Source organism: Emydura macquarii, unplaced genomic scaffold (genome assembly GCF_026122565.2).
Source record: "Emydura macquarii macquarii isolate MOO-44397 ecotype Brisbane River unplaced genomic scaffold, CSIRO-AGI_Emac_v2 contig_2734, whole genome shotgun sequence".
NCBI lineage: Eukaryota > Metazoa > Chordata > Testudines > Chelidae > Emydura > Emydura macquarii.
The window spans coordinates 1,278,338-1,293,071 of NW_027132871.1; the positions used below are offsets into that span (position 1 = coordinate 1,278,338).

The window sequence follows — 14,734 nt, forward strand, 5'->3', positions numbered from 1 at the left end:
TGGTAATCTTTCTCCAATTGTAGGCAAATTGAGCAAGAAGGCCCCCGAAGATTACCGGAGGGACTGCAGAAGATGGGGAGGGTGGTTCGCATACTTGGAGGCAAAGTCTACTGCTCCCATGAGTCCTGCCAAATCCTCCTTAGCTAGATAACAGGCACTAGAGCTGGTCATGAACATTCCACTGAAATGATTTTCCAAGAGAAAATGCAGTTTCTCCAAAATCTAAATTTTTCACAGGAAAATTTCTGTTTCGTTGAATTTTTTTAATTTTTCTTCAGGAAAATTAAATTGAAATATGTCATTTCAGGTCACTCAGATTAAATTAAGGTGCTGTGGAGCCTTATTGGAGTAAGTACTTCATGCCTCCATTCTCTCCTATGTGCTGGGCTCCTTGATCAGACTATTTCTACCGTGATACACCAAGGTTTCCCTCTGATCAGGCTGCATCATGGGGGTCACAAAGGATACCTGTTACTCCAAGTTAAAAACAAATAAATACATTCTCTTAAAGTCATTTTTGCTCAGTAAAAATTGTTTCTTTCTTCACTATTTACCCTCTTGGCATTTCTAAGTTGTGGACTCTAGATTTTAAACATTCCCTGCATCAATCCTATTTATCATATCTGGCTCATTTCCTACAATTAGTTCCCTAATATTCTCCTACTATGGCAGGCTGCTGTTCAACCAAGTATTTATTAAAGCAATCCAGCAATGCCTCTAATGCACTTACCTTCTTTGGTTTTGCATGGTTATCTTAATCAATATCCCAGTAATTAAAATCTCCTTTGTTGAAAGTTCTGGCTTTCTTTCAGGACTGAAGGAGCTGTCTACATGTTACTTAAATGAAAACGAGCAGCTCCAATTCAACAACTTTACTGCACACAGGATTTGTGTAGAAGATATTTAGCTTTTTCCCTTCCTTGACCTTCTATAGTATTAGCTATGGTTTCAACCAATATATTACCTTGAAAAACAGCTCTCTAATACATTCTTCTTTTCCCCATCACTAAACTAAAATCCAGCAAGGTCATTTTCATATCAGCCAATCTATTTGCTCTTGTTGTGTTGAAATACATCCCTTTGATGACCAAATGTAGGTTGTATTGACTAAAGAAATAACTTATTCAACCTAAACCCCACTTATGAATACATGACTTCAAATTAACAACAAAACTATTATACTGTACCTCAATTTCCAATCAAGGAATATGAATCTTTTATAATAGCACATCTAGTCTGTGTTTTCCTCTATCTAGAAGTGGTTTGGTAAAGGTGACTGAATAGTGTGCTTTGATGGCAATATGAGTTACAAGGACCATGACAAATATTCTTCAAAGGCAAGAAATAATGTATTTAGAGCTGATCAAAAAGGGGAAAAATTCTGTCAAAGTTTTTCTTCCATTTATTTATCAAGTTTCAAAATTCTAAACATTTCTACCAGTTCTAAACATATTATTCTAAATTGGGGGTGAACTTGTGGTTGTTTCTGTTAGCCTGTCATACTTTATATCCACATTTCTGTCTTAGGTTGTGTATAAACTTGATTTTACAGAACTTACTTCATGAATATAATCTCCTTCAGCAGAAAAGCCAAGAATTCAATGAAAAACTAAACTATTCTAATGTCTCTAAAAATGCTCTCTCTATATCATCTTTGATGCAAATTACAGAGATAGTATGGAGAGTTTGTACTGTTATTTCCTATACAGAACATTTCCTGAGGATAGATAGATACATTATTTCAATCTCAAAGGTTGGCAATTTGGCATCTTTCAAAGAAATCAAGTAATAGGTTTGTAAATAAGTAAATAATGCATTAAAAGTGAAATGTTTCCAATAGCTGGGGCTCCTAAGGTGAAAAAATATTTTTTCTCTGAGAAATGTTTTCTGTTGTGGAATGACATTAGAGAAGGAGAGATTTTTTTTTTAGAAAAGTTAACTGAATCCGAAAGATTTATTGATGACAAGTGACTTGAGACTCGTCGTTTGTAGAGCCTGTCCCTATAAACATTGTCTACCTAATGCAGAGCTTAGAATCATGACTAGTCATAGCAGTAAGCACTACATCTGGTAGCATTTGCCAGCCTTGATCCTTACTATTATCTGAAGGAGACGAGGACTACCTAAGTCTCACACCAAGATCATAGGATGATATAAAATGAAAACCCAGAGATCCTGGAAACAGAAATAGCAACGGAAGGATATTTTCAGTGAATAAGTTTGTCCCTGTGGCTTATTCAGGAAGAGAAGATTGCTCAAGAAAGTGAGGAAGCTGTGGAGATAATGAATATTGAGATTTAAGTAGGTGACTGAATAATGTGCTATGATAGCCATGTAATTACAATGGGGAAGCTCTCAAGATGGATATTTTTCTAAAGACAGCAGTTAGGGTATTATTTTAAATTGGATCAAACTTGTTGAAGTTTTGTTTGCCAGCTTGTATGAAATAGGAACAATAGTGGGTTCATCAACCACTTACACACCGTCCACTTAACAGCCATGAAATAACTGTTGACTAGTAATAAACTGAGCTCAAGCTGGACCAGCAACACCAACCTAAAACATTCCATCTCCCATTGCCTGTCCCTGAGCCATTCAGTCTCTGGTCAAACTAATCTAAAGACCACCATCCTTTTTTTCAAACTGCACAGTAGCTGACTGCTAGTATATGTGGACCAAGACAAATCTTACGAAAACATTTTCCAATTTCATTCTAGAACACAACACTCATACTACAGCCAAGAACATGGCAGATGCTTCACAATAAGAAGTTAAGGTTAAAATAATTGGAGTGAGCATGCTGAGGAATCACAAACATAAATGAGATAATGCATCCACAGCATTTTGCCATCCTACCATAGTAAAATATTTCCAATGTTATTTTCCAAATATTTCACTTAGTCAAGTATAAAACAATTTCCTGTATGAAGCACAAGTCTTTACTTTTGTTTTTGGTCAAAAATCCACTTTGTCCAATCTTTTGCAAATTAATCCTTTGCATGTAGTTAACCCTTTGTGCTCAGGTCACGCTATCAAATTATATACAATCCCTCTTATGGATGTTTATGGACTAAATGCACCCAGCAATTTGCACTTTTACACACATCTCCCTTGGGAAACAGAATATGACCAGATTTAATATGAACACCACTGATCAAACCAGAGAGTAGCTTTAGAATACTTATACACAAGAGTGTTTGCATAGCACTGTACATAAACATTTAGATTTGTTTACACAATTATATACTGAATACACTAGATTTATCTAAGTATATCTAGGACAAGAACACTCATAAGGAAAAAAAAGGTTACAGAAATACTTAGCTGTCTTAAGTCATGCTAGAGCCACCTTTCAAAGAATCGGAGTTACCAATGGATCTGTGCCTCCCTCTTGCTCATGTAGGTACTCAAATCCCTGGCTTCCCACTAGCTTTCCTTTCCTGGATGGGGGGAAGTGGTTGGCCTAAATTATGCCAATTCTCAGTGTCATTTATGGAAATACATTGGCCTAATTTTTCAAAAGTCACTAGTGGTTTTGGATGCTTCAATTTCTGGGTGCCCAAGTTGAGACACCATCAAGGAGACATAGTTTTCAGAGAGTGGGTGCTTAGCAATTTCTGCAAATCAGTTCCCATTAAGGTGTCTCATATTGGATACCCAAAAACTGAGGTACCCAAAACCATTAGTCCCTAACCTTGTTTTGGAGGATGAAGTTGGGCCCAGGCCAGCGCCCCTGGGAAGTGGGGAGGGAGCACCATCCAGCCCTGAGCTCTGCTCCAGGCCCGGCTGCAGCCTCCGCCTCCTGGCCCCCTACTTTGGCCCACGGCTGCTTTGGCCCTGGTCCAAGCCCTGGCCCTGACCGCAGCGCCCCCCCACCGTGGCCCCACTCCCAGCTGGAGGGAGCAGAAGGGGGCAAGAACAGAGGTAAAGGGGGGCATGAGATAGAAGGTTTGGGGACCACTGGTTTAAGATGTATTAAGGTCTTTGAATGACCATTTATATAGTACACATCATGAAAATCGCTCTACTTGAAGTCTTACATTTCAGCCTGTGTATTATACATCTGAACTCTAACATCTAAGTTTAGACTAATTTCCTTGGATCTGTGCCTCCCTCTGTTTGTACAAAGCGAAGCACACTGGTGATGCTCAAATAGCAATAATAATGTATTATTTTTTCCCCAGAGTTCTCAGTATACTATTGTCTGCCTTCCTTAATTGCTCTTTGGACCCTATGCCCTTCTGATACTTAAAAAGCCAGAATGACATCAGTTAGGTCTATCTATACATTAAATGGGTATTAGACCTCTACTTCCTGTGAATAAAAAAATCTCACTTGTTTGAGGATGAGGGTTGTATCTGTTATTGGACCAACTTTCAAGCTCACACAGAGCTTGTCTCTTTCACCAACAGAAGCTGATCCAATAAAAGATGTTACCTCACTTACCTTGTCTCTCTTGTATCCTGAGACCAATACAGCTACAACAACACGGCAAGCAATCACTTGTTTTACGTCAGACAGGATGTTTATCTCACACAGACACATAAAATTAACAAATCTCTCAAGAGAAATATTCCTCCTCGAAATTACAGGCATCTGCTTCCTGCAGACAGAGACAGGCACTGTCCCCACATCACAACATGCACGTTGTTAGAATCCAACATCTACTCGAAGCCAGTTAACTACGTTATATTTTCAAGACCAAGAGAACCTTAGAGCCAAATTCTGCTCATGGATGCCCACACACAGCTCATGCCTAAGTAAATGGGCAAAGCTTGGCCCTAAGGGAGTGACACATTTACCTGTTTAAAAGAAATGATAAGCCGTGACTTTCCCCAATCAGAAATATCATAATCCTTACATTCTTGCTGCCAAAACTCTCACTCTATCTTGGGGAATTGCCTTAAGACTGACATTCATTCCACTCTTCCCACCTAACAGTTGGTCTGTGGAGCTCAAACACTTGTCTCTTTCACAAACAGAAGTTGGGCCAATAAACGATACTATTTCACCGACCTTGTCTCTCTACCTAACAGTTCTGTACTCTAAAATTAAGAACCAACAAAATTACTGGCATTTTTCACCTGGAATGTTAGAGTTCATTGGGTTTTTTTTAAATCTACTCAGACTCCTGCTTTTAGCACAACACTGTGGTCAAACAACTCACGGTAACCATAGTAACATGTCACCATAAAGATAAATTAACCTGTTAGGCATGTAGAAGAAAAGCAATATAATTTGTCAGAAATACAAGGATAGTTCCAACTTAAAAATGCAGTATTTGTGTAGCTACAGCACCATCATATAACTAGTGTCTGCAATCTATGGAGCTCAAAATAATACAGGTTGTTTGACCACAAAAGTTGAAAGAATGCACTTTTCTTTATAAACTATTAGGTATATGCTAGTAAGCTATTTGAAGTCTGTAACTCTAAAATCTCTCATACACTTACAAAGGTGCAAATTAGTTTACAAATAAGGTTTCCTGTATATCACAGGGACTTAGGAGAAATAAAATATAAAGTGAAAATTACAGTACAGTGTAAAGATTAAATTAAAGCATATCACGTAGCTAGTATGTCTGTATTGTGAATCTTACTAGTTATTCTGAGTAGCGATAGTCGAATCCATCCCGTCTCTCTAGCTATTCTGAGTCACACATTACAGAAATTACAAATCTTACAAACATCTGATTGCCATCTTCCTGTCCTCCAGATTCTCTGCTCAATTGACATCTTCAATTAAACAGATTAATAGTGATAGTTATTAAAGCTAGCCAAAACATACCTTCTCATTGTGAATCACAGAGTAATACTACAGAAAATACATATATTACATAAAGAATATATTTTAAAACACCATGCAAATACAAATTCTGTTAGTACTTTACAGGTCTAACTGCACGCATTTCTGCATTGTGCAATGATACAGCAGATGCTGTACTCAGTGCTTGTTTGCAGTGCTTTTGAAATCAGGTCACACTTGACTGTCCAGAAAGAAAGAAACACTGCAAAACAGCCATAATAGCCACCTGTTGTGCAGCAATTAATATGTGTAGTATCAACATTTCAATATACTCAGGGAGCATAAACCCGATGAAATGTTATTGACACTTTGGCAGACTCATTGCTTATTCCTATACCTTCAGAAAAATACTACCAGATCAGAACAGCAGTCCATCTAGTCTAGTATCCTGTTTCCAATGGTGTCCAGAACCAGGTACTTCAGACGAAGGTGCAAGAAAGCCCATAGTGGACGACAATGAAACATTCCACACATAATGGAAATATCTTCCTAACCATCATCAATTAGTGGTTGGCTTTTGCCCTGAAGCATGAGGGGCCCTCTGCCCCCTCCAAAAAAATTTTTTTCTAGTCACAGATGTTCTCAATATCCATAAAAATTTCAAACCTTTTTTAAATTATACTAAGCATTTGGCCTCAGTGATATCTTGTGGCAGTGAGTTCCACAATTAATTATATGTTGTGTAACAATTTCCTTTTATCAGGTTTAAATTTAATGTCTTTCAGTTTGATTTATGTCCCCTTGTTCTCATATTATGAGAAAGGATAAGTAGGAGAGGCTAGATAATTGACCATTCATTATTTTGCATGACCCTATCTCTTCTCTACTTTAGGCAGTTCTAGTTTTTTCAATCTCTCCTCATACAGGAGTCTCTCTCTGCCTCTTATTTGTCACCAGTCACTGGATCACCTTCTATTTTTGTTACATCTTTTTTTGAGACAGATTGGCCAGAAATGAACCCAGCATTCAATCTTAACATTCTATTTGATTTTTTGGACTTACACATTAAGCAAATGTTTTCAGGGAGTTGCACACATTTCCCTAAATGGTTACAATTAAATTAGAGCTCAGTAATGTACATGTGTAATACAAACTATTCATTCCAATGTACATTACTCTGTATTTGTAAACATTTAATTTCTTCCATTTGCCATTGCGTTGCCCATTCACTTAGCTTTGTTAGCGCTGTCTGATGCTGTTCATTTCCCTCTACTCCTGATGAACCTAAATACATTTTATCACTTCACTGTCCTCTTCCTTTTCCAGATAACTAACAACCAAACAGATGGACACTGATCCTAGTCCAAACTTAGGGGCACCGGACATTTTACAATGTTACCTTAAAAGTTTCCTGTGAGGGATTTTATCTAAGGCTTTTTGAAACTCTAAATAAATCATGTCCTTTATCTCCCTTATGCACATTTTGTGGACACATTCAAGGATTTCTAGTAAATTAGAGAGGCATAATTACATAGTTTAAGGAAACCATGCTGGTTTCTCCTATTATATCGATTCATCTAGATGCTTTATCATTCTATTTTTAGTCATTATTTCAACCACTTTTCTACTACTGAAGTGAGACTCACTGGTGTAATTCCCAACACTGCCTCTACCACCATTAAAAAAATAAATAAAAGCACGCAACAATTTCCTCTGCATAGGAGCTGATTTTAATCAGATTGTTTGTTAGCAATTCATTTTTTCCAGCATTTCCTCTTTTAGCATTTTACTCTGACAATATCAATTTACCCATCTACATTACCTGAAAAATGTAGGACCAGGGTAAGTATCTCCCCAGTCTCCTCTGTAACAAAGACTAGTGCAAATAAACCATTTAGCATCTCTTCAATGTCCTTATCCTCTTTAATTGCTCTCTTTACTACCTATCATTCCAACAAACCTACCAATGTATGGCAAGGCTTCCTGCTTCAGATATATTTGAGGAATGTGCTGGTATTTGTTTTTATATCTTTGGCCATTTGCTTTTCCACTTAGCCCTCCTAGTTTTCATGTTTCATTAGCTTCACTGTGGTCCAATTCCCATTTTTCTAAAGGGCACTTGTTTGATCTACATAGCCTCTTGAATCTTACCATAACCATTCCCTTGTCCTCCTGTTATTTAGGAGCATGCTTGTCATTTCATTCCTACAGTTTTTGACTCATCCCTGATGGATTCCTGTGGCCCCCATCCCCCACCTCTTTTTTTCCTCCTGTTATACAAGCCAGAGTACTACAGGCAAAGAAGGTGGGAAGAGACTTCCCTTCAAGCTCATGCTTATAATGTTACTCTGTGATTGACCAGAAAAGTAATGGCTGTATAACAGCTTCCTTCCTCCTCAAAGGATTATCACACTCTTCCCACAAATACAAACTCTTGAAGCCCAGCAAGGGAGAGAGAAGAGATTAAAGCACAGGTTCTAGCTTCTGCTCTGGCCCCTGTATGCCAGCCCTAGAGGTATAAGGGACCACAAAACCATTTTAAACCGAACCCCATCGAATATACCTCTAGCATAAGGAAGATTTCTAAATGGCACAGGATTATCAAAACGGCCTTATGCTGAGTCTCTCCACAGTCCACAGCCTAGTGGCCTCCTGGGAGGAGGGAGAAGGAACCAGGCCAAGACATGCTGCCTTCTAGCTATTATGGACTGCTGGATGGTTCCTGAGGCTGCCATAGCAGCACAATATAAATTAGAGCAATCCCTAGGGCTGCTCCAGCTCAAGCGGAGGATCTCTCCATTCTCTATCTGTAAAGCCCTGAGAAATTATTTTTATTTTTTAAATAATTTTTTGTGAATTTTGTTTTATCCTGGGAGGCCCAGAGGCAGTCAGGTCCTGCCCTTGGGGGAGGGGAGGACGCCTGGAGACAGGGAAGAGTTGCAGAGTGAGCCCATCCCATACTAACACTGCAGCAGCAGCTGCTGTCCCACAGGGCTAAACATTGTATGCTTAGTGTGTGTGTTATCTGTTTTGGTAATTGTTAATAAATAGAGAACAAGGATATTATTGTGTAAGGCTACTTCACTGGTAAAAGATCCTATAAGCCCAAAGAGAATTACACCCAGAGCCCTACGGACTGGGAATGGGTGACCCTGCGCCATAAAGTGTGAATAGGGTATAGGTGGGTGCCTTTCCCTCAGAGCCCCAAGGAATGGGAAAGGGTGGGGGTGCCTTAACCGGGTTATGTCTTGAGCCCTACGGTTTGGGGTAAAGGTGAGGGGTGCTCTAGCGAGCAGGTAAAATGGGCCCTGCTCCACGCTCCAGTGTTGCAACAGGATGCGGGGTGAAGGGGCGTCAAAATTAGAGAGAGTGGTGCTGTAAATCCATGCTCCAGGTTGCAACGCCACTCACTCAAATTTGGCCTGGCTGCCCCCCCGCAGTCATGACAAAGGAGCGGACTGGCCAAACCTGAGCAGTGTTGAGACCCTACGCATCAGGTCACAACACCAGGAGCAGGGAGCTGGGCCCAGACCCACAGGACAGGAGCTGCCACTGCAGGGTAAGATATTTTTCTATTTTATTTTATCAGATGTTTTTCATTCTAATTTTATTTCGCATTTGTGAAAAACATGGGGTTCCACTCATCTGTCTACAGAATCTGAGGAATGCAAAGATGGCATAAAGCACATTCTCCTCCTGGTCTGTGCAGAGCTCAGTTCAACTGCAATCCAGACCTGGAGCGTACCATTCCAATCTATGTCTCCTACAGGGCAATTACAGCCCCACAACTAGCTGAATGAGGCAGCATAGAAGCTTGCATACTAAGCACTAAGCAAAAAAATCTTCTTTAAAAAAAAAAAAAAAAAAAAAAAAAGAAGTAAAAGCCCTGTTGTTAAGCCACTATTACCAAACAAACAAGTTATCTATCAACACAAGCTAGTCACCTCTTCCTAAAACCAGTGGAACCTTTATCAGTGGCAACCAGATATTACACACCGCCGTTTTATTTTATGTTTCCAGCACTGTATTATCTGTGGATCAAAACTGATCAGACTGCCTGCTTTAAGGATGATAAAAGCAAAGTGAAAATAATTCAGAAAACCAACTATAAAATTTTTCTTGTGACAACTTTCCAAAGTTTTTCCTTGTTAGATTATCCTGTTTCAAAATGTTAGCTAATACTTTTGATGGTGGTGGTTTCTACCATGACCAACAGAGAGAATTAAGAGTAAACTTAATTAAAGGCTGAAATGGTATTCTATATACAGAAGTTTAAGAGTTTACCCTTGAGAATTTTTTTATTTTCATTAGCTGTAAAAAAAAACAAACCAAACAAACCTGAGGACAAAATCTTTGAGAAATTATATTTTAAAACATTATATAACTATATCTAAGCTTTGATCCACAGCTAATTAATAAATTCAGTGTTGTGAAAAGATTTACAAAACTGTAGTTTGGGGTTGGATCATATTTTGATTTTGTGAATTAATGAAGATGGTCTTCTTACTACATATCTAGAAAGATAGAATATTTGACTTAACTAGTTCTTTTTATCTGAATGTGAAACAGAAAGCACTTTTGCAGTTCTCTTTTTCATGAAGTTCTTGGCTATTGTTCTTTTCTGATCCATCTTTATAAACTGCCCAGAAACGCCCATCTTTATGGAAATCTTTGGGACACTGATCATAAAGCCTCAATTGTTATAAATATGGTCACATGAACAACCTTTACAAAACCTCTAGTTACAACAGCCTGCTGATTTAGAGCCTCATCCTGCAAGTACAAAAGGCCAGATTCTGCTACTGGATCAATTCAGGAACAAGGATTCACTTGCATGAATGCCCCACTGAAGCCACTTGGGCACAGCAAGTGTACAGGGGTTCACTTGTGTGGATCCAGTTGCAGGATGCAAGTTGACTCACACAAGTAATACTATTCAAGTCAATTGTAAACCTGTTTATGAATAAGTCTCTCTGTACATCAGAAGGACCTGGAAGGAATTCTGAAACAAACAAGTGAAAATCACAAAACGTTGCCAGCTAAAGTCTGGCAAGAAAATGCATGCAATACTATAATAAACCACACTCAACTCAGACAGTGCTAATATACTATGCCAAAAATAAAACAGTATTACGAAAAATCACTAATAAGATTAATTGATAATCTTGAAGTTACTGATACAAATCTAGTTTTCCTTTTAAAAATAAGTGCCGTAAGCATTCTTTCATTTGAAATTCTTTTTCCTTTCCCCAATGTTCATAAATTTAAGGCCCTAACCCTGCAATTAGATCAAGGTGGGTGAAGTCCTGCAAACACTTGTAAGGAGCGCACACTGAATCACAGCAGATCCATCCACACTTTGGCCTTGTCTGCACTGGTGGCGATGCGTAGGGTACTTGTAGTTACATGTCACAGCAAAAAGCAGGCTGTCTCTTCACTGCCGCGTGTAGCTACACATGGCAGTGAAAGGCTCTGGCAGTGTGGAAAAGTTCAGCAGTGTGGAGGCAGCAGGACACTACACTGCTATGGGGAAAAACTGCTTGGATGCGTAGAGAGACATGTAGGGTACGCACCCTAAGGTTCTAGCTTGTCTATTCTCTACTTGCCTAAGCAATGTCTCTGTCTAGACAGGAGGTTCTCAAATTGGGGGGGAGGAGGTGCAGAATGTATTTTGGGATGGCATGAGAAGCTTTAGGGGGATAAACAAAATCTTACTGTGCACATTCAGAGCTGGGCGGCTAGAGAACGGGAGTAGGGGGTGCAAACTACTACCAACACAAAGAAGGAGGGCACGATCAAATTTGAGAACATCTGGTCTACATTACTATTTATACCCATGCCAGTGGGGATGGGGCAAGGGCGTGCAGTGTATGCACTCTACACACCAGTGTGAGTGTGCAGTGTAGACATACTCTTTGACTCCTAACAGTGGCACTAAAGTGACCGGCAACATTTTTTCTCCTGATATTATTAGGTAAGCAGCACCTGGTGGGGGAAGGGGATGAGGGGGCCTAGGTCATCTGGTCATGGAAGTAATTTCCCCTGTTGTACTTCAGCATCATTTGCACATTATGTAAATCCAAATTATATGCTCATTAAGAGAAGGCAAGACTGTTTCCAGGGAAACAGTACAGAAGTTTAGTACCTGTAAACCTGGGCCAGTTATACACATTCTTCAACTTAATCTTGACTTTGTTTGTGTTTGATATATAACAAGGATTTCGGAATTAAAGCATTTCTTAAATTCTTGTCGACAAAATACAAGTCCAGTGTTTTTCTTTCTAGGTTTAGTTTATTACTAACAGGAATGTGCTACTACACTGAGTTAATCAAATTACTATTCCACAGGTGGAAAAGAATTAAGACCTGCTTAGCATACGGAAATTTCATCATTTGTAAGCACACATATATAATATTTAATTTTACATACATTTTAACTGTTACATTGCTAAGATTTTTGGTGACAATCCAAGAATAAAATATACCCAGTATGATTCTTAAAACTGGGAATTACCAACCACAATAAATGTAGATCAGTTTTGATACACAACATTATAAGTGTGTCTAATGAAATTAATGATAATACTTAATTTGTTTAAACTCATAGTTATGTAAAGATAAAGAAAAATATTACATATCTATCCCCAAGGATAGCAAATAATCTTGCATTCATCCCAAGGGATCCCAAATGACTATCAATGTACACTGTTGTGCAAACAGTACAAACAGCCATATCACCCACCACTAATATGTAAACACCTAGAGCATGAAACAGCAGCTACTGACCAGCCTTTTGCAATATTTACAAGACAGTTAAGGGCAGATTTTTAAAAAATGTTAAAAATTACAAATTTGTGTCTGCCAAAACACATTTCAGATACAAAGCGATGTCAAAAACTGCCACATACAACTGTGACAGTGCAAAGTTTACTGCTACAATATTTCTAGAGCCGGTAGCAGAGAATTATATAGCAAATAATAAACAGATTGCAGCCGAATATACAACTTCAACAATTAGTGGGATACTTATTTGTTTCAGACTCTTAGACTATTAAAAGAGTAGGAAGAGGGGTTAAACTAGCTGAAGTTAGTAAATACTCCAGTTCTGTTAAAAATCTCTGAATCCTAATAATAAAAATTCAGAATACTTGCCACTTACAATGTATGAAACATTAGCGGTTAAATACCATATATGAATTTAATGCCACACACTAACATTTTGAGTAGTGTTTAACTTTCCTGGATAGCTAAATTCAAAACAATCTAAACATTTTTTAAAATGTTTAGCAACAGTCTTACCAACAAGACTCATCAAAAACTCAAGACTTCTTTTCTTTCTTTTTTTAAAGACATTGGATCACGACAAAAAAAAAAAAGTTTGCTTTTTTGCTCACACAACTAAAACCCTAAACCCAGCAGCACTCCCTGTAGTAGGATTGCAATGCACAGCGCAGGGAAATTCTACACATATTTTCCCAACTTTCTGCAGAGGTGTCACTTGGCGGCTTAAACCCCCGGGTTTATCTGCGTCGTATTAAAACTAGGGGGGCGGAGGGGGGGGAAGACAGGAGCGTGTGAGTGGCACCGATCAACAAGAACAAAAGACAGAGGGAAAAAACTTTCTGCCCAGGGTGCAGCTGATACACCCCGATTCCTCCCGCCCCGAGCGGGCTGAGCCAGGGCCGGCGAATCAGCTGAGAGGCAAGTGCCCCCCGCCCATCCCCGACCCTTCCCCCTTCGGGGGGGGGGGGGGGCGCCAGGGCTAGGGGAATCCGCCCAGGCAAGTGCCCCCTCGGGGGCAGCAGAGCAGAGCAAGCCAGGCCAGCCGAGCGCCCCCCGCTCCCCGCCTTCACCCACCTGGCGCAGCGTGTCCGCAGGGAGCTGCGACGCCCGGAACAAGTCGCCCACTTTGCTCCCGCCGGCGGCTGGCGCCGAGCCCCCCTCGGGCGGCGGCGGCGGCGGCGGGCAGCAGAGCGAGAAGAGCTCGGAGTAGCGCTGCTGCTCGGTGTCGCTGAGAGGCAGGAGCAGCCCCGCTCCCCCGGCGGCAGCCCCAGCGGGTCCCGGCTCCATGGGGCGGCCGCGGAGCCGGCGAGGGGGAGAGAGAAGGTGCCCGTCCCCGCCTCCCCCGGTGCGGAGCCGCGCCGGCTCTCTGCAGAGCAGCCGCCGCCGCCGCCGAGCCGCTCAGTCAGCACCTTCCCCCTCCCCGCCTGCCGCAGGCAGCAGCCAGACAGCGCGCGGCTGCCTTAGCCCGCGCCCGCCCGCCCGCCAGCGGCCCCCGCAGGAGCAGAGCGGGACGTGCCCCGGCCGGGGCCGGCGAGCGGGAACACGCCGAAGCGCGGCGGGGCCGGGGGGGGAGAGGCACCGCTCGGCCGCCCGCCGCCCGGAACGCAGCGGGGCAGAGCGGCCGCCGGGGGGAAGAGAAGGCGACCGCAGGAGGTCTGCTGGGCTGGAGAGGGTTGGGGAGCTCTGCTGCACCCGCCCGTCCGCTCAGTCGGGGGGGGCAGTGAAGGGTTCCCGCGGGTCGGGAATGTCAGCGGGGCCGCCTTGTATCGGGCCCCTTACGGGTCGGGGATGGGCTGGGAGGAACCCCTCCGATGCTAGAGCAGGCCCCAGACGCTCCACTCCCCAGCTCTTGTCCCCTGTGTCCTTAGCTACTCCATTGCAGCCTCGGGAAATAAATGGTCAGCAGGCTATCGAGGGACCGAGGGCCGGCCCGCCCAGCTGGCGGAGGTGCTTACATGGCCTCCTTTGATGGAGTGTCTGAATGCCACCCCCAGGCTTCAATGGATCTATCCTGGCAAGGCCCCTGTGAGGTAGGGAAGTGCCATTATCCCCACGGTACAGCTGGGGAATTCAGGCACCCAGAGACCGGCTTACAGAGGAAGTTTATGGCAAAGCAGGGACCTCCCAAAGTAACACCTTGACCACAAGACTATGAATCCTTCTTTTTCTGAAGTACTGAACACTAATCCATCCTGCTGACTTCACT

At 41.6% G+C, this 14,734-nt stretch overlaps 1 protein-coding gene across 5 annotated transcripts in view; it reads right to left on the minus strand.

Annotated features, from left to right (window-relative positions):
* Positions 1-14,227, minus strand: part of REPS2 (RALBP1 associated Eps domain containing 2) — a 138,805-nt gene extending 124,578 nt beyond the window's left edge. For all 5 annotated transcript variants that reach the window (XM_067566094.1, XM_067566091.1, XM_067566093.1 and 2 more), the window contains exon 1: positions 13,603-14,227. In XM_067566094.1, the coding sequence (XP_067422195.1) occupies positions 13,603-13,815 (213 nt within the window). In that variant the 5' untranslated portion in view covers positions 13,816-14,227. The remainder of the gene's footprint in view (positions 1-13,602) is intronic.
* Positions 14,228-14,734: the final 507 nt, after the last annotated feature.